This window comes from Macaca thibetana, chromosome 16 (genome assembly GCF_024542745.1).
Source record: "Macaca thibetana thibetana isolate TM-01 chromosome 16, ASM2454274v1, whole genome shotgun sequence".
NCBI lineage: Eukaryota > Metazoa > Chordata > Mammalia > Primates > Cercopithecidae > Macaca > Macaca thibetana.
In genome coordinates this window covers 49,369,693-49,388,621 of record NC_065593.1, presented here as the reverse complement: position 1 = coordinate 49,388,621, position 18,929 = coordinate 49,369,693, and the positions used below count along the sequence as shown (strand labels likewise).

General features: G+C 49.6%; 2 protein-coding genes across 5 annotated transcripts in view; one reads left to right on the top strand and one right to left on the bottom strand.

Moving 5' to 3' along the window:
- The window catches only part of ORMDL3 (ORMDL sphingolipid biosynthesis regulator 3), a 47,085-nt gene that overhangs the window by 21,568 nt on the left and 6,588 nt on the right, over positions 1-18,929 (top strand). The gene's annotated exons all lie outside the window — the stretch shown is intronic.
- LRRC3C (leucine rich repeat containing 3C) lies at positions 943-18,893 on the bottom strand. Of its 4 annotated transcripts, XM_050762856.1 has the most exons (4): positions 18,798-18,893; positions 10,537-10,629; positions 4,299-4,405; positions 943-2,004 (listed from the first exon to the last, which is right to left on the bottom strand). In XM_050762856.1, exons 3-4 carry the CDS (start codon positions 4,322-4,324, stop codon positions 1,203-1,205), a joined length of 828 nt encoding a protein of 275 aa, XP_050618813.1. In that variant the 5' UTR covers positions 4,325-4,405; positions 10,537-10,629; positions 18,798-18,893; the 3' UTR covers positions 943-1,202. The 4 variants fall into 4 exon arrangements, 1 of the variants encoding a protein (XP_050618813.1); XR_007720107.1 differs by lacking the exons at positions 943-2,004; positions 4,299-4,405; positions 10,537-10,629 and adding exons at positions 17,208-17,514; positions 17,732-17,802; XR_007720105.1 differs by lacking the exons at positions 943-2,004; positions 4,299-4,405; positions 10,537-10,629 and adding an exon at positions 17,208-17,514 and having other exon boundaries at positions 18,711-18,893.

The window sequence follows — 18,929 nt, the reverse complement described above, 5'->3', positions numbered from 1 at the left end:
ACCTCCTGGGATCAAGTGATTCTCCTGCCTCAGCCTCATGAGTAGCTGGGGTTACAGATGCCTGCCACCACGCCCGGCTAATTTTTTGTATTTTTAGTAGAGACGGGTTCCTTGGAGGTGAGAGAGGTTGATGATGTCAGATTCTTAGAGAGCTAAGGCAAAATCATTTCTAGCAGTTTGAACTCCCTTTAGTCCAATGGGGGAGGCAGTCCCTCTCTTTGGAATAAGCTCCCTGGGATGCCTCTGGCTTTGATGCCCCTCACTCTGTAGGAGACCTCAGTTTTAGGATTGCGCTTTTGAAGCCTCTGTTTGTGAGTCCAGTTCAGGAAGGGGTGGGGCTTCACTCCCCCTCAGCTGGGGGCTCCCTCAGGGTACCCTTGGCTTTCTCTCCCTCTCTAGGCCTCTGCTCTGTAGGGCAGGAAGAAGCTGGTGGCAGAAGGGCTGTGTAGGTCTGTAATGATCCGAGGGGTTCATGTTGCATGCTGCCTTGGGTGATCCACCCACCTGAGTCAGTTCAGGCCGGGCACGGTGTCTCACGCCTGTAATCCCAGCACTTTGAGAGGCCAAGGCGGGCAGATCACGAGGTCAAGAGATCGAGACCATCCTGGCCAACATGGTGAAACCTCAATTCTACTAAAAAATACAAAAATTAGCTCGGTGTGGTGGCGCACGCCTGTAGTCCCAGCTACTGGGGAGGCTGAGGCGGAGAATCACTTGAACCTGGGAGGCAGAGGTTGCAGTGAGCCGAGATCCTACCACTGCACTCCAGTCTGGCGACACAGCAAGACTCCATCTCAAAGAAAAAAAGAAAGAGAAAAAAAGAATCAGTTCAAATATCCTACAGCGAAGCCTTTGAAATTGCCCGGGGCCAGGTGCAGGCTCCCTCCTCAACCTGCCCCCCACAGCCCCTCCTCTCTTGCTCCCACCCCACCTGCTGTCATTCTCTGTTGTGGGTTTTCTGAGTCTAGCACAATCCAGGCACAGAGTAGGCACCAAAAAACTCCAGGCACCAAAGATGGTGTTGGTTAAGATGACACAGAGAGAGAGAGAGAGAGCCAGTGCAGGTATTTAGGGGGAATAAAGGAGGGAGGGGTGGGATGGGCTTGGGGGCAGGGGTGAAGCTGCACAGGAGGCAGAGGGGGTCAGAGGAGAGGGCATAGGGGTAGGAGCGTGGGGTGTGGCTGGAGGAGCATCCTGGGTCATCAGACCACTGTGCTGAGGATGGAGGAATCCTCAGAACGCACGGGCAGCACTGGGGCCCGCTTGAGGGAGCGCCGGGTCTCATCTCGGTTCTGCCACACATAACGCACCAGATAAGCCACCACAAGTGTCAGCCAGCCCCCCATGGTGACCAGCAGGGCCACATCGGTGCTCCTCCGGGCCCCGCCCCGCCCTGCCCCACACAGCTCTTCCTCCCCTGCCAGCAGCAGGAACTCCTGCCCCACGAGGTCCGGTCGGGCTCCTGGGCCACACACGATGCCTGTCCCAGTGCCTGGCGCCAGCCTCACCTGCTGGAGCACTTCCTGGAGGGCGCAGTCGCAGTGCCATGGGTTGGCGGATAGGTTCACTTGGATCTGTAGTCCCACAAAGGCCTCCACGGGCACCGAGGCCAGCTGGTTGGCAGAGAGGTCGAGGTGGCGCAGCGTGCCCTCCAGGCCCTGGAAAGCCGCCCCTGAGAGGTGGGCAAGGGCATTATGGGACAGATCCAGCTCCTCCAGGACAGGCAGGTTCTGGAAGGCACCAGCAGGCACAGATGCCAGCTGGTTGGCATCGAGGTAGAGCTTGCGGGTGTTGTTGGGGATGCCAGAGGGCACAGTCCTCAGACCTGCCTGGCTGCAGCGGAATGTCTGTTCACCTGCTTCCTTTGCCACATAGCAGCCCCGGGGAGGCACCAGGGGGCTGGGCACAGTACCCCCTGTGCCTATCATCAGCAGGAGGGACAGGAGGTGACCTGCTGTTGGGAGCATGGCCATAAATTGGCATAGTCCTGGAGTGGAGTAGGATCTGGGGAAGAAGAGGCCACATAAAAGAAGAGTGAGTCAAGAGAATCGCATGCCCCACCGCCAGCTTTCTCCTCCTGAGGTCCCTCTGGGGAGTGTCTTTGGGCCGGGTGACTTTTTCACTTCCTTCTTGGGGTCTCTCTTGATTTAAGGCTCCTCAATAGGGCCTTTTGGGTAAAGGGTCTTTTGCGCTTGAAACTCTTTTAGGTTCTGTTGATTCTAGAAGGTTAATCTATGAGGCCTTGTTGGCCATTCTGGGTCTTCGGGTTTCTAAGTTTCTGCCTCTGTCCATGTATTGATTCCTGTCATCGGAATAAAGTCTTCTTCCCCTACCTACCTGGGAGGCTGCCAAGTGGGCTAGGTAGGCACCAGAAGGTCTAGTTGGCACTCGTGTGATGGAGACAAGGGGGACAGATGAGCGATAGAGTGTCAGGGCGTCCAGCTAGGCCAGGTGACGAGGTAAAATGGACCTCTGACCCCACCTTCTATGCCCTTCTACCCCTTTTATGGGAGCATCCACCCCTCTGCCTGCCCCAGCTCTGTCCTCTCTGCTGTGCACTTTCTCCCTCCTCCTCCCCATCCTCCTCCATTCTTCTCACCCCTGTTGGTGGCAGAGCCTTCTCGAGTGCAGGTGCCCTCTCCCTGGATGGAGGCTCCCTGCTGCTGGGCTCTGGAGACCCGCTTCCTCCTCCAGAAGCCCTGTTTGCTCGCAGCTGCTGAAAGTTGGGGGCTGGGACCCAAGAGTGTTGGGTTTCCTGGCATGTGACTCTGGGCCCAGGTGTCGGATACCTGAGCCATGGTGTGGCCAGGCAATGCCAAGAGAGGGCAGATCCTGGACCCTGATGAACTCTGTCGTGGGGAGACCAGGCCCCAGTTCCATTCCCTGCACCAGGCTCCCCTCCCAAGGTCTTGATGCTGCCATCTTCCATCACTCCTCAAGGCTGAAACTCTGCTTCCCAGAACCCTTCTTCCTTACCCAGAACCTGGCTGGGCAGAAGGATCCCTTCGTGGCAGGCCTGGCAGGCAGAACTGGGTGGGCCCCATCTCACATCCACTGTCTCCAGCAACCAGTATCCCTCCAACTCCATTCCCCCCCATCCCCTTCTGCCCTTCTTCCACGCTCAGTGGCCCCTTCTTCCATGGTGAGCAAACTTCCCCTAGCCTTTCCTTGGAAAACATGTCTGTCTGGGGTTCCTCATCTCCTGGCTCCTCACTGTGCCCAGCCCTCTTGCCTGCCAGGAGTGCTGTAGTTCAACTTTAGTTTGTTCTCTGTGTGGTGGATTGATTGCCTCTCTAGGAGTTGGAAGTTCTTTAAGGCACCTGAAGACTGATGTGGTTGTCTCTGAGTTTTCCTGCTGATTTTATGATCTGGATGAGAACTGACTCAGGTTCTCTCAGTTTGCTGGAGCCCCGGACTCTCAGGTTGGCACTTTGAATTCTCCCTCAGGCCTGGGCACCAAAGAAGGCTTGGATGACTTGTTCCTCTAGGGCGTCCCTACCCCAGGCATCATTTGCAGGCCATGCCACTCCTCGATACCACCCTCTCCTGATGTTCACTGGGTAGTGGGAAAGAAGGATTTCAAGGCAGAAGATGAGATTCATGTGTGACCGTAGGGTTGGGAGGACCCGCCAGGGTTGAATCGATGTGAAGGTACTTTGTGAAGTGCTGTGCAAAGGCTAGTTGTTAGGATTACTGACTTCCAGAATGCATCATGGTCTTCCTCCATGATTTCATTACCCACGCCAGGCTTTTCCCCTCCTCTTCCTCTCGTATGCTGTGCAGGGGCAGGGATGACAAGGGGTCATAGATGTGATCCATGTGGATGACCCATCTCATTTCTTAGCCCATGGTGGCTTATCCCCTGCAACTCCCTTGACCCTCAAGTCCAACCACATGACGCCTCCTGTGGCACCATCCTACCTACAGTATCTCCAGTTCGGTGCTGGGATTCAGAGCCTCAATGATTGATAGAGCTCAAAGGAAGGGACCAGCCAGTTGAACCCTCCTTAGTTTGCAGACAGGTAAACTGAGGCCCAGAATGTGACCCGAGTTACACAGCGTCAGTGGCCAAAGACCAGAGCCCAGTTTTCTGACTCCTTGTCCAACCACTTTTCATTGCCTGCTAGCAGCTGTTACCTCTGTGCCACGCTTACCAATACCCTACATCCTTGCATGTTGAGCCTGATGGTACCCACGGTATTGTATTGTATGGAACCTGGAAGCCCTCCTGCCAGGTGAAAGAGGTGGAAAAGAACGGGAGAGTGGGGTGTCACAAAGACTAGGAAGGATATACTTACGCAAAGGAAGATGAGGTCACACGCATTGGAGATCTTTCTGAGAAGGATTTTTCTTGCTGGATTTTGCAAGACTATGGGTGACCAGGACTGGACATGGAATTGTAGAGCTCAGTGCAAAATAAAAATGGGGTGTGTGTGGGGGGGTCCCTTGTTTCAAAAACCTGTTAAGAATTTCTTCCTTTTTTTTTTTTTTTAAGATAGAGTCTCACTCTGTGGCCCAGGCTGGAGTGCAGTGCTGTAACCTCGGCTCACTGCAACCTCTGCCTCCCAGGTTAAAACGATTCTCCTGCTTCAGGCTCCCAAGTAGCTGAGACTATAGGTGCCTGCCACCATACCCAGCTAATTTTTGTATTTTTAGTAGAGACAGGGATTCACCATATTGGCCAGGCTGGTCTCAAACTCCTGACCTCAAGTGATCCACCCACTTTGGCCTCGAAAAGTGCTGGGATTACAGGTGTGAGCCACCATGCCCAGGCGAAAGCTGTTAAGAATTTCAAGGCCTTGCCAGGTGTGGTGGCTCACGCCTGTAATCCTAGCTCTTTGGGAGGCCAAGGTGGGTGGATCACTTGAGGCCAAGAGTTTGAGACCAGCCTGACCAACATGGCGAAACACCATCTCTACTAAAAATACAAAAAATTAACTGGCCTGTGGTGGTGCACACCTGTAATCCCAGCTATTTGGGAGGCTGAGGCATGAGAATCACTTGAACCCAGGAGGCAGAGGTTTCATTGAGCTAAGATTGCGCCTCTTCACTACAGCCTAGGTGACGCATCAAGGCCCTGTCTCAAAAAAAAAAAAAAGAATTTCAAGGCTGGGTGCAGTGGCTCATGCCTATAATCTTAGCACTTTGGGTGGCCAAGGATCAAGGAGCCTCACGAGTTTGAGACTGGCCTGTGCAACATAGTAAAACCTCGTCTCTACCAAAACAAACAAACAAACAAACAAAAAATTGTCCAAATACAGTTTCTACAAAAAGAAAAAATAAATCAACGGACCATGGTGGCACATAGGCACATATTTGTATTCCTAGCTACTCGGGAGGCTGAGGTGGGAGGATGGCTTGAGCCTGGGAAGTGGAGGCTGCAGTGAGCTGTGATTGCACCACTGCACTCTAGCCTGGGTGACAGTGTGCGACTCTGTCTCTAAAAAATAAAAATAAAAAAGAATTTCAAGATGACGACAGCAGCACAGTGTAAAACCAAGTTGCAGGGCTCTTCTGAGCACAGGGCATGAGGTCTTGTGGGACCTCGTCGGCTGCATGCCTGTGAGGCTGGCCCTGCAGGTTACCTTTGAACAAGCAGTTTCAGAAGCATGATGGGGACTAGATCAGATGGTAGGATACCAGATGATATCATCTCTGAGGATGTACTCACCACAGACTCATTTCTGTGATATCAACAGGGGCATTTTGCAGACTCACATTTGTCTAAGGAATCAGATAACTTTCTACACTTAGGCAGGAGAAGCAACAAGCAATCCTTTTCTCTGAGGGTTACTTGTCAATAAGGCCAGACACTCTGCTGCTGGCTACTTGGGTGTCCATTTTGGGACTGTCGCTGAATGTGGGACAGAAAGCTGATCAATCCTCCCTTTCCCCCTGTTCCTCTCTCACACTGGGCAGGGGCTTTAACTGAGGCACGAGAATTGAGCCTGGCTGTTGATGGAGGGTTATTTCCTTCTAAGACTAGGGCAGCTTCCGGGAAAACAGTGGGACTAGGGTGTCCAGCACAGCAGCTGTGGGAGAAGCAGGAGCCCAGCCGGAGCTGTGGATGTGGCTAATTAAGGAAGGCTGAGTGCAGACTCAGTGAAGGAGGGAGATCTGAGGCGAGGGAGGAACCACACTTAGGACAGTGCATACTGCAGACTAGGGACTGCAGAGTTGGAGCAGAAATTCTCTGCCATTCATTTATTTGTTTATTCATTCAGTGAGAATTTCCTGTGAGCCTTGTATGCTAGTCGAAGGAAACATAGACAGGGTTCTTAAGGTGCTGGGTCTATGTCAGGGTTCTCAAAACACCCTGCACATTCAAATCACTTGGGGAGCTTTTACAAATTAGTTATGCTGGGGTTAACATCTGGACCAATTACATTAAAATCTCTGTGCATGGGGTCTAGGCACTGGTTTCTTTCAAAAGCTCCCCAGATATGTCTAACGTGCAGCCTGGGTTGAGAATTGTTGGTCTGGAGGGAGACACAGACATGTCTCCACAATGCTTTGATGTGATGCCTGCATTAATTGATGTTTGTACAAGGAGCTGTGAAGCATAGAGAGAATAAGTATTAATAACATGGCAGAACTATCCCTTCCCTCCTACTACCAGATAACACACATGGCTTTGGGAGTGGCAATGCACTCAGTCCTTGACAATTCAACCTGATTGATCTTCTCAGCCATCAGAAATCCTGTTGCCTACTTCTCCAATCTCCTTTGCAGCTGAGGGCGGCCCAATTCTGGTCAATGGCATCTAAGCAGAAGTTTGCAGAATAGGTTTGTGGGACAGTCTTTGATTTGCTGGTAAGAGAGGATGGGGCTGGGGCTCTGCTCTTCTCCGTACTTTTTTTTTTTTGAAATGGAGTCTCTGTCACCCAGGCTGGAGTGCAATAGTGCGATCTCGGTTCACTACAACCTTCACTTCCCGGATTCAAGCAATTCTCCTGCCTCAGCCTCCTGAATAGCTGGGATTACAGGCCTGCACCACCACACCTAGGTAATTTTTGTATTTTTAGAAGAGATGAGGTTTCGCCATGTTGGCCAGGCTGGTCTTGAACTCCTAACCTCCAGTGATCTACCTTCCATGGCCTCCCAAAGTGTGGGATTACAGGCATGAGCCACTGCACTGGCCTTTTTTTTTTTTTGACAGAGGGTATCACTGTGTTGCCCAGGCTGGAGTGCAATGGTACAGACACAGCTCACTGCAGCCTTGACCCCCACCAAACTCAATCAATCCCTGCCTCAGCCTCCTATGTAGCTGGGACCACAGACATGTGCCACCACAATGAGACAATTTTTGTTTTTGTTTTTGTAGAGATGAGGGTGTCACTTTGTTGCCCAGGCTGGTCTCAAACTCCTAGGGTTCCTGCCTCAGCCCCCACAAAAGTGCTGGTGATTACAGGCATGAGCCACCATGCCCGGCCCCTACTTTGAACATGAAAGGGTCAACTCAGGCCATCTCATGGCCATGAGACAACAAAGCATAAAGGGAAGGTTGAATATTATTGAGATGTTGGCCTGGAAATCACTGAGCTACTCAACCAACACCAGCAACCGCCACCTCTAGACTCAATACGTGAGAAAGAGAACCCCCTAATTTCAGTGCTTCTCAATTTGGCTGCATACTGGAATACAGGCAGTTTTGAAAACTCCTCATGCCTGGGTACACCCACGGAGATTTTGATTGAGTTAATCTGGCATGTGTCTGGTGATGGAGATCTTTTTTCTTTTTGAGACAGAGTCTTACTCTGTCACCCAGGCTAGACTACAGTGGCACCATCTCGGCTCACTGTAGCCTCTACCTCCTGGGTTCAAGAGATTCTCCTGCCTCAGCCTCCCAAGTAGCTGGGATTACAGGCACACGCCACTATGCCCAGCTAATTTTTGTATTTTTAGTAGAGATGGGTTTTCTCCATGTTGGCCAGGCTGGTCTCGAACTCCTGACCTCAGGTGATCCACCTGCCTCAGCCTCCCAAAGTCCTGGGATCACAGGCGTGAGCCACCGTGCCTGGCCAGGTGATGGGAATTTTCAAAAGCTCCTCAGGTGATTCTAATGGCAATCTAGGGTAAGAATCATTATTTGGGTTTTCTGTTGCTTTCCGCTGAGAGCATCCTTAACTGGTACACTAGCTTTTCCAGGGTACAATCAAGGAAGACTTCACCAAGGAGTGACATTTGAGCTGAGCTTTAAAGGGTGAGTTACTCAGGTGGTGAAGCAGAGCGTGCAAAAGCAAGGGAGCATGAAAGGGCTTGGCTTCCAGATCACCGCGTGGATGGAGGGGGTGGTGGCAAAGGCCAGGGGTAAAGAAGTAAAAAGGGAGCAGATCCTTGTGGCTTGCATACCATGAATGCATTGGGACTTGATTCTGTGGCTTATTGATTAAAAAGGTGTTATTTAGTTTTTATTATTTTATTTATTTATTTTTTTGAGACGGAGTTTCACTCTTGTTGCCCAGGCTGGAGTGCAATGGCATGATCTCAGCTCACTGAAACCTCTGCCTCCCAGGTTCAAGCGATTCTCCTGCCTCAGTCTGCAGAGTAGCTGGGATTACAGGCACCCGCCACGACGCCTGGCTAATTTTTGTATTTTCAGTAGAGACGGGGTTTCTTCTGACCTCAGGTGATCTGCCTGCCTTGGCCTCCCAAAGTGCTGGGATTACAGGCGTGAGCCACTGCGCCCGGCCTATTTATTTAATTTTTTTGAGATGGAGTCTCCCTCTGTCACCCAGGCTGGAGTGCAGTGGCTTGATCTCGGCTCACTGCAATCTCTGCCTCCCAGGTTCAAGCGATTCTCCTGCCTCAGCCTCCCGAGTAGCTAGAATTACAGGTGTGCACCACCATGCCCGGCCAATTTTTCTTTTTATTCTTGTTATTTATTTATTTTTTTAGTAGAGACGGGGTTTTACCATGTTGGCCAGGCTGGTCTTGAACTCCTGACCTCAAGTGATCCTTCGACCTCGGCCTCCCAAAGTGTTGGGATTACAGGCGTGAGTCATTGTGCTCGGCCAAGTTTTTATTTTTTTTATTTTTTATTTTTATTTTTTTATTATTTTTTTTTTTCATTAAAGAACAGTCGAAATTTATTGAAAGTTTCTCAGGGATGAAGAGGAGGGGCTTACACAACAGGGATGAAGAGGAGGGGCATCATCACAAAAACGAAATTTTTGAGTATTCTTTCCCCTGCCCCCGACTCCAATGTTCCATTACATACATCCATGGCCCAAAATATCTTTAAATTAAAAAATTGAAAACCTCCACCTTGCTCCTCACCATGCCCTCTTTCCTCCCCACCCTCAGTCCTTGCCCTCTGTGTCCCTTTATCCCTTTATGCAGAAGTAATCTTAGCCTCTTGTGATTTAATTTTTCCTGTCATTTTGAATGTTCGGGTGGAGAAGGGGAGTGGAAGTTACAAGGAAGAAGGGACAAAAGTGTGTTGGGGAAGACTTATCTGATAATATATTCACAGTACTTTAGAAAAACCAAGTTTTTATTTTTATTTTTTCGAGACAGGGTCCCACTCTGTCTCCCAGCCTGTAGTGCAGTGGTGGCATCACAGCCCACTGTAACCTCAACCTCCCCAGGCTCAGGAGATCCTTCCACCTCAGCCTCCCAAGGGGCTAGAACCAGAGGTGCATGCCACCATGCCCAGCTAATTTTTTTTTTTTTTTTTTTGTATTTTTGTGTAGAGATGAGGTTTGGTCATATTGCACAGGCTGGTTTCAAACTCCTGGGTTCAAGTGATCCGCCCACCTCAGTTTCCCAAAGTGTTGGGATTACAAGCATGAGCCACCGCATCTGGTCAGATTGAAAGGTTTTAAAATTAGATTTGATATTTGGATCACTATGTTGGTTGTGTCGGGATGTATTGGTGGCAGGAAAACAAGTTATGGCAAAGGTCTAGGTGTGAGATGATAAAGACCTGAGGGGACACATGGCATGGAACTGGAAGAGCCATCACTGGGGAGTCCCACGCTCTGTCTTGGCCTGTGCAGTGCCTGGGGAAATTCTTGGGCTAGACCCGAGACCAGCAGATGTTTATGCCACGGGGCAAATCCTTTCTGTTTTCTGGACCCTCACAGTCTCTGAGATCCCGTCTAGCCTGATGCTCCACATGTCTAGAATGGCAGGCAGGGAAGAGGCTGAGGCATGGCAGGGCCCTGGCTCCCAAGTTCAGGGCCCAGGAAAGGGAGCCTCTGAGCCTCCCACCGCAGGCAGTCTGAGTCACAGCTCCTCCCTCTAAGGGTGGTAACTCTATATCCCCAACATGTGACCCTAGGGGAAAGAAGTTCAGCAGGCCTCCATCCCCTTCCCTCCCTGATGTTGGAGACCCCCAGGTCCAGCCTGGATAGGGGGATAACTGAAAGGAAGATAGATAGATAGATACATAGATAAATAGATAGATAGATACATAGATAAATAGATAGATAGATACATAGATAAATAGATAGATAGATACATAGATAAATAGATAGATAGATACATAGATAAATAGATAGATAGATGATAGAGAAGATAAAGAAGGGCTACCTTCTGTATCAGGTCAGCCAGGGACCCATCGAATGCCAGGCTACTGGGCAGTTTCGGGGGGAGGACAACAAAGGCCTCTGCTATTCTTCTTCCCTGCGGAAAAGAGCAAGGGGTGTACACATATACTTCATGCTGCCATGCTTGGAGGTACTCTCTCATTTACTTAACACATATCTGAGCACGTACTGTGTACCAGGGCCTCTTAGGCACTGGGGATTCAGAGTTGTGTTTTTTGAGACAGGTCTCGTTCTGTCATCCAGGCTGGACCGCAGTGGCATGATCACAGCTCACTTGTAGCCTCAACCTCCTGGGCTCAAGCCATCTTCCCACCTCACCCTCCCAAGTAGCTGTGACTACAGGCGTGCACCACCACGCCCAGCTAACTTTTGTATTTTTGTGTAGAGCCACCCGCGCCTGTCTGAGAACATTAAATGTCCCCCAACGAATGAGGGAAGACTGGTGTGTGCACAAATACAGCCATCTGATCACCTAGGGGTGGGCTTGGACTGAGGCATCTGCCAGGGTCACAGGAGCCTGGAGGATGAAGCTTGGACATTGGGGAAGGCTGCACCGAGAAGGTGACAGGTGAGGTAGGCCTTGAGGGATGTATAGGAGTCCATCAGATGGAAAAGGGTAGGAGGCTGAGACAAGAACAAGGGAGAGCTGTGCGGCTGTGGTCGGGGATATGCAGTTCTGTCAGAGGCGTGTGAACCAGAGCAACTCCATCTTAAATAGAAGCTGGGTAAAATGAGGCTGAACCCTACGGCTAAGGCATTCTAAGTCACAGGATGAGACAGGAGGTCAGCATAAAATACAGGTCATAAAGACCTTGCTGATAAAACAGGTTGCAGTAAAGGAGCTGGCCAAAACCCATCAAAACCAAAACAGCAACCACAGTGACCTCTGGTTGTCCTCACTGCTACACTTTCAGCAGCGCCATGACAGTTTACAAACACCATGGCAACGTCAGGAAGTTACCTTAAATGGCCTAAAGAGGGGAGCATGAATAACCCACCCCTTGTTTAGTGTATCATCAAGAAATAACCATAAAAATGGGCAACCAGCAGCCCTCGGGGCTGCTCTGTCTATTGAGTAGCTATTCTTTTATTCCTTTACTTCCTTAATAAACTTGCTTTTACTTCGCACTGTGGACTCGCCCTGAATTCTTTCTTGTGTGAGATCCAAGAACCCTCTCTTGGGGTCTGGATTGGGACCCCTTTCTGGTAACAGTTCTGTTACATAGTTCAGTTAACATTTATTGAGAATTCACCCTGTTCAGGAAATGCAAACGTGAGACAGGGAGCGAGCCTAGCAGCCTAGGGGGAGGCAGTTCTGTACCAGACAAATAAAGCCCTCTGCCCAGTGCCTGCAACATAGCAAACAATAATGTTTGCTGTGATTGTTACTGAAGGAGGAGCTGGCCTTAGGCAGGAGAAGGTGATCTGGGAACAGTGGCCACTGAGATTTCTAGACAGGTGAGGATAGGAGGCTAGGAGTAGGAGGAACTCAGTTGGTAGGGAGCTAGGGGGTCTTGTCTTGAACCTACTGTGTTTATATCCATTGTCCTTTTGATCTGAAATACTTCCAGTTTTCTAACTGCTTTTGTTCATGGGAGAGTGTCAGTTGTCCATATCAAAGAATATGCAGGTTGAGGGGTTCCTAAGGTACCTCCCTGCACTTGGTTCCCCGGGGAGGTTCTTGTTCCCAGGCACAGACTGGAGGATGGGGGCCCAGTGGCCCTGACCGGTTCAGCCCTTTCTCTGCACAGCCCAAAGTAGCCAACCACAGGACTGGGTGAGGGAGGCAGAACAGAGTGCCCGCGGGCGATGCTGCCAGTCTCGCACCCGCTCCTGGCTTCTGACTGGCTCAGTAGTTTTCTGGAGGGTCACTCGCTGCTCTTTTGTCTGCTTAACATCTGCCCTCCCCTCCCCCTCCTTCTTCCCACCACGTGCCTGGGATATCCCCCACCCAAACAAAAATAAAAACACAACTGTCAATGAAATAAGCAGTTCTTTCCTTCCTTGCACTTGCTCTGGACATGACCTCACCACCCGACCTTCAGGAAGCAGGCTGGGGAGGAGGGGAGGGGTAGGAGTGGAGAGGTGGCATTCTTTCCCCCAGGGGAAGGGGCTCTGTTTCTTCTTTTTTTTTTTTTTTTTTGAGCTGGAGTCTCGCTCTGTCGCCCAGGCTGGAGTGCCGTGGTGAGATCTGCAAGCTCCGCCTCCCGGGTTCACGCCACTCTCCTGCCTCAGCCTCCTGAGTAGCTGGGACTATAGATGCCCGCCACCACGCCCGGCTAATTTTTGTATTTTCGGTCTAGATGGGGTTTCACCGTATTAGCCAGGATGGTCTTGATCTCCTGACCTCGTGATCTGCCCGCCTTGGCCTCCCAAAGTGCTGGGATTACAGGTGTGAGCCATGGCGCCTGGCCGGGGGCTCTGTTCCTGACACCCCTCCTCTCAGCTTCTAAACACGGCCAGCAGCATCCCGGGAACACGTTCGGTCCCCGCGAGACGGTGTATCTCTCACAAGCAGAGGCCCAATCACCACTCCCAGATCACCAGATGAAAGCACACTGAGGCTGGGGAACGTGTCTACCTCAGCAGCCTAAGGAGCTCCAGAGGGCAGGGAGAGCCTGTGACAGAGGCTCATTTTGTTTTAAAACACTTTTCATAAAAAATTTAAAAGTAATATCACATTATGCAAAGTTTGAAACTAGAGAATGAAAAAGATCACCCTGAATCCCTTCATCCTGATTCAAGGTTATTTTTTTATTGTTGTCTTTCTCTCTCTCTCTCTCTCTCTCTCTTTCTTTCTTTCTTTTTTTGAGACAAAGTTCTGCTCTTGTTGCCCAGGCTGGAGTGCAATGGCATGATCTCTGCTCACTGCAGCCTCCGCCTCCTGGGTTCAAGCAATTCTCCCGCCTCAGTCTTCCCAGTAACAGCTAATTTTTGCATTTTTAGTAGAGACGGGGTTTCACCACGTTGGCCAGGCTGGTCTCGAACTCCTAACCTCAGATGATCCACCTACCTCGGCCTTCCAAAGTGCTGGGATTACAGGCATGAGTCACTGGGCCCAGCTGTTGTTTTAGGAGACAGGGCTTGCTGTATCGCCCAGGCTGGAGTGAAATAGCGAGATCATAGCTCACTGCAGCCTTGAACTCCTTGGGCTTACACGATCCTCCTGCCTTAGCCTCCTGAGTAGCTGGACTATAGGAACGCACCACCATGCCCGGCTAATTTATTTTTATTTTTTATAGAGATGGTGGTGGTGGTGGGGGGGGGTCTCATTATGTTGCCCAGACTGGTCTTGAACTCCTGGCCTCAAGCTATCCTCCCGCCTCAGCTTCCCAAAATGCTGGGATTACAGGCTTGAGTCACAGTGCCCAGCCCAAGGTCTGTTTTTATTTTGTTGAATTTCCATAACCCTAGTAAAGTAGATGCTCAAATATCATTCAAACATGGAATGAATTAATAAAAGGCAACACATACTGAGCACTTAATTATGTGCCAGGAATTGTTTCAAGTGTTTCATTTCACATTTACTGACCCATTTAATATCCACAACATGAGGTGGGTATTATCATGATCATCACCATCTTCATTTACTTTATTTTTTCCAAACACCAGTGTCACTTGCCAATTCATTTAGCAACAAGGTAGCTGAAGCACAGAGAGGTTCAGTAACTTGCTTAAGGTTACACAGCTGGTAACTAGAGGAGCTGCGAGTTGAACCCTGGCAGTCTGGTGCCACAGGACATTACTAGTGCTGCTCTATTTTGGCTTATCGTAATCATTAATGTATATGCAGGTTTAGACTTTTTTTTTTTTTTTTTGAGACGGAGTCTCACTCTGTCGCCCAGGCTGGAGTGCAGTGGCCGGATCTCAGCTCACTGCAAGCTCCGCCTCCCGGGTTCATGCCATTCTCCTGCCTCAGCCTCCCGAGTAGCTGGGACTACAGGCGCCCGCCGCCTCGCCCGGCTAATTTTTTGTATTTTTTAGTAGAGACGGGGTTTCACCATGTTAGCCAGGATGGTCTCGATCTCCTGACCTCGTGATCCGCCCGTCTCGGCCTCCCAAAGTGCTGGGATTACAGGCTTGAGCCACCGCGCCCGGCCAGGTTTAGACTTTTTATTATGAACAGTTTTAAAAATAAAAAAGTAGAGAAAATAGCCCAGGCACGGTGGCTCATGCCTGTAATCCCAGCACTTTGGGAGGCCAAGGTGGGAAGATCACTTGAGGTCAGGAGTTCAAAACCAGCCTGGCAAACATGGTGAAATCCCGTCTCAACTAAAAATACAAAAATTACCGTGATGTAGTGGCGTGCACCTGTAATCCCAGCTACTTGGGAGGCTGAGGCAGGAGAATCTCTTCACCCGGGGAGGCGGAGGTTGCAGTGAGCCACTGAGATTGTGCCACTGTGCTCCAGCTTGGGTGACAGAGTGGGACTCTGTCTAAAAAAAAAGTAGAGAAAATAATATAAGGAACTTCATGTCCTCATCACACAGCTTCAATAATTATCACCTCATGGCCCATCTTATTATTTCCCTAATGTTCCCAGTCCAGATTATTTTGAAGCAAATGCAATCACCATATCTTTCATTCACAGATATTTTAGTATGTATGTCTGAAAGAAGGTCTTTTTTTTTTTTTTTTTTGAGACAAAGTCTCACTCTGTCACCCAGGCAGAGTGCAGTGGCATAATCTCGGCTCACTGCAACCTCTGCCTCCCAGGTTCAAGCAATTCTCCTGCCTCAGCCTCCTGAGTAGCTGGAGCTACAGGCATGTGCCACCATGCCTGACTAATTTTTTGTATTTTTAGTAGAGATGCGGTTTTACCATGCTGGCCAGGCTGGTCTCAAACTCCTGACCTTGTGAGCCGCCTGCCTCACCTCCCAAAGTGCTGGGATGACAGGTGTGGGCCAAGGAAGATTTCTTTCTTTTTTTTTTTTTTTTTTTTTTTTTTTTTGAGACGAAGTCTCGCTCTTGTCCCCCAGGCTGGAGTGCAATGGCATGATCTCGGTTCACTGCCACCTCCGCCTCCCAGGTTCAAACGATTCTCCTGCCTCAGCCTCCTAAGTAGCTGGGATTACAGGTGCCTGCCGCCACGCCTGGCTAATTTTTGTATTTTTAGTAAAGGCGGGGTTTCGCCATGTTGGCCAGGCTGGTCTCGAACTCCTGACCTCAGGTGATCCACCCGGCTCAGCCTCCCAAAGTGTTGGGATTACAGGCGTGAGCCACCGCACCAGGCCATGGAGGACTTTTTTAAATTAAGAGAACAATCTTACCACAATTCCATATCATGCCTAAATATTTAGAATTCTTTAATATCATTGAATACCTTGTCAGTATTCAAATTTGCCTGATAACTTAATAAAATCTTTTTTTTTTTTGAGACAGAGCCTTGCTCTGTCACCCAGGCTGGAGTGCCAACGGTGCAATCTCGGCTCACTACAAACTCTGCCTCTCAGGTTCAAGTGATTCTCTTGCTTCAGCCTCCCGAGTAGCTGGGATTACAGGCGCCCACCACCACATCCAGCTAATTTTTGTAGTTTTAGTAGAGACGGAGTTTCACCACGTTGGCCAGGCTGGTCTTGAACTCCTGACCTCAGGTGATCCGCCTGCCTTGGCCTCCCAAAGTGCTGGGGTTACAGGCATGTGCCACCATGCCCGGCCTTTTTTTTTTTTTTTTTTTTTAGTCAGTTTGCTTGAATCAGGATCCAAATAAAACTTTTAGTTGATATCACTTAATTTATTTTAATCTGTAAGTCTCTCTCCCTCTTTTTTATTCCTTTTTTTTTTTTTTGAGACAGGGTCTCACTCTGCTGCCCAGACTAGAATGCAGTGGCACAATCACAGGTCACTGCAGCCTTGACCTCCCGGGCTCAACTGATCCTCCCACCTCAGCCTCCTGAGTAGCTGCAACTATAGACACACCACCATGCCCAGCTAATTTTTGTATTTTTTGTAGACATGGGGTTTTACCATGTTGTCTAGGATGGTCTCGAACTCCTGGACTCAAGCCTTGGCCTCCCAAAGTACTGGGATTACAGGCGTGAGTCATCATACCTGGCCCCAATTTTATTTGTTAAGGGAATTGAGTGTTTGTCCTAATTTTCTTCATTCTAGACTTTGCTGACTATATCCCTGGGGAATGTATCTTATGTTATTTTGTGTCCTTATTTTTTCATATAACTTAGCAAACATTTCCCCATACTGCCACAGGGTTTTCATAATCTGTCCTAAATGGCTTCATACTATTCCATCCAGTGGATATACTGTAATTTTTTTCTTGGGCATTTGGTTGCTTTCAGTTTTTCACTACTATAAATATTGCTGGAATGAACATCCTGACACATTGCAGCTTTTCCTGTACATGGGATGACTTCCTTAGAATATGCTACCAGAAGTGTAATTATGGCTGTGAGGCATGGAGAATTTTTCAGCTTCTTGGCACACAGTGACAATTGTTTGTCCAAGGGTTTGTGTGTCCCCCAGCACCAAATAAGAGAGCTGTCACCCACTCTGAGTAGTGCTTAGGGCTATTCACAGTTGAAGAACGTTTGGGGAAGACATGGTAATTATGAGGGCAGATTTAGAGAAGGAGAAAGATGATGACAGGGACTCCGGCTAAATAAAGCAGAAAGTGATCTGCAATTTACCACAAACCTAGAATGAGTCAGAACTCTGTTCATTCCTATTGTGAAAAAAAAAAAATCCTTGATAACAGGGGTTATTAATAGTGCATGACATGTCCAGTAATCTTTCTGTTAGACTCTGCATTAGTCAGAACCTCATTGGAGACGTGGACTCAGTCTGGGTCACTGAACTTCATAGAGATGTCAGGAAACTGACCAAGACCCAGAGGGCTCGATCAACTTGATGGAGGATGAAGAATCCCAGAGAAAAATCAAAGGAGTCAAGCAGGCTCACTTCGGAAAAAACAGGCACCTTTCTTGCCTTAATGCGGGGGAGGTTTCTGTGAAAAGAACAACACTGGGTTTGCTTATGTCTGCAAAAAGATGCCTATAAGGAAAGGCACCTCCACAAACCAGGAGAAACTTCCATAGGACACAGGCAGAGTTATTTCAGACTTGGGTGATTATTTCGATCTTGGGATGAGCCCTTTTGGGGCCATTGGCCCTGGAAATATTCAAGAAGCTGCCTGTTCTGCTCTGGGTGGTTCAAACACCCACCTGCCTGGTGACCACCAAGTGTCTCTGGGGGTCCCACTCCAGCTGTGTGACAACTGTTTCCTGGCAGCTCCCTGGGGAAGGAAGGGTAGGTGGAGTCCAAGTGAAGTGCTCCCCAGTTTCCCTGGGCTAGCCTTTTCCTTCATGTTCCCTCACTTTCAGTTCAGGGTGCCATGAACTGCCATTCAGAGTCAGGTTGGCATGCCATGACATCATCTGATCTTGATATTCCAGCCCTGCCCTGCACAGAGTGGACTTAGAAAGAAGCTGGGTAGGGAGTTGAAACTACTCAGACAAGGCCTCTTGGTGACATGGAGAATGGGAGTCACCGAGGAGACCTCAAGAGCAACCTCCTAAAGTAATATTAAGTAGATTCATACAATGCAACAGGTGCTTTACATACATTTTTTTGGGTTCCCACAACATTGGAGGTGGGGTTTCACAGGTGTGGAATTGGAGATTAAGACAAGTAATTTGCCCAAGGTCACATTGCCAATAAAGGAGGGCCTGCCCTATGTCTACCAGGCAGTAAAGTCTGTGCCCTTGCCTTTAGACGATGCAGATGTGAAAACTGTAGACCAGAACCTCTCATTCAAAGCCACACAAGCTGACCTGAGACAGAAACTCAGGCTCCTTACTACTGATCAAGGAATCTATGATACGTGGCTTCTTCTCACGTCAGGTGCAGGGAGGCCAAGGAAGTGGCCCGGTCCGGGGCAGCCTGGGCCAAGAGTGACTGAGAAGGAGAAGGCAGGCTCCGTTCTGGGCCCTCCAGACCCTCACCCCAGCCAATGTTGTGAAAAACGCGCTCCCAGGAGGGCCCAGCAGGGCAAAGGGCCAGGCTAGTCTGTTTCTGGAGGAGCCAATCTGGGGCCGGGGCGGAGGCAGCCAGGTGCAGTGGAAAAACCCTGTACTTGGGGTCAGAATATCTGGGTTTCGATCCAGTCTGGGACCCAGCAAAGACCTACAGCAAGTTACTTACAAGTCCGAGTCTCCTCATCTGCAAAACTGGGGCACAGATAAAATACACTTGAAGGGCACAGGAGCAAAAGTTGGAATTGTTACGCACCAAAATTCTATCATCCGATCTGACCACGTCACGGTGCAACTTCCAACCGCGCGTCCCCGGAGAGTCCGGGAACGGAGCCCAGGAAAAACTACAACTCCCAGGAGCGTCGGGCGGGCCGGCCAGGAACCAGCA

What these genes read in the sequence shown, in the direction of transcription:
- LRRC3C (XM_050762856.1), bottom strand. Translation starts at nt 4,324, where the DNA reads ATGCGTGTGACCTCATCTTCCTTTGC. An exon ending in GTGACCTCATCTTCCTTTGC is followed by an intron (nt 2,005 to 4,298) that starts GTAAGTATATCC and finishes CTTCTTCCCCAG; the next exon opens with ATCCTACTCCACTCCAGGAC.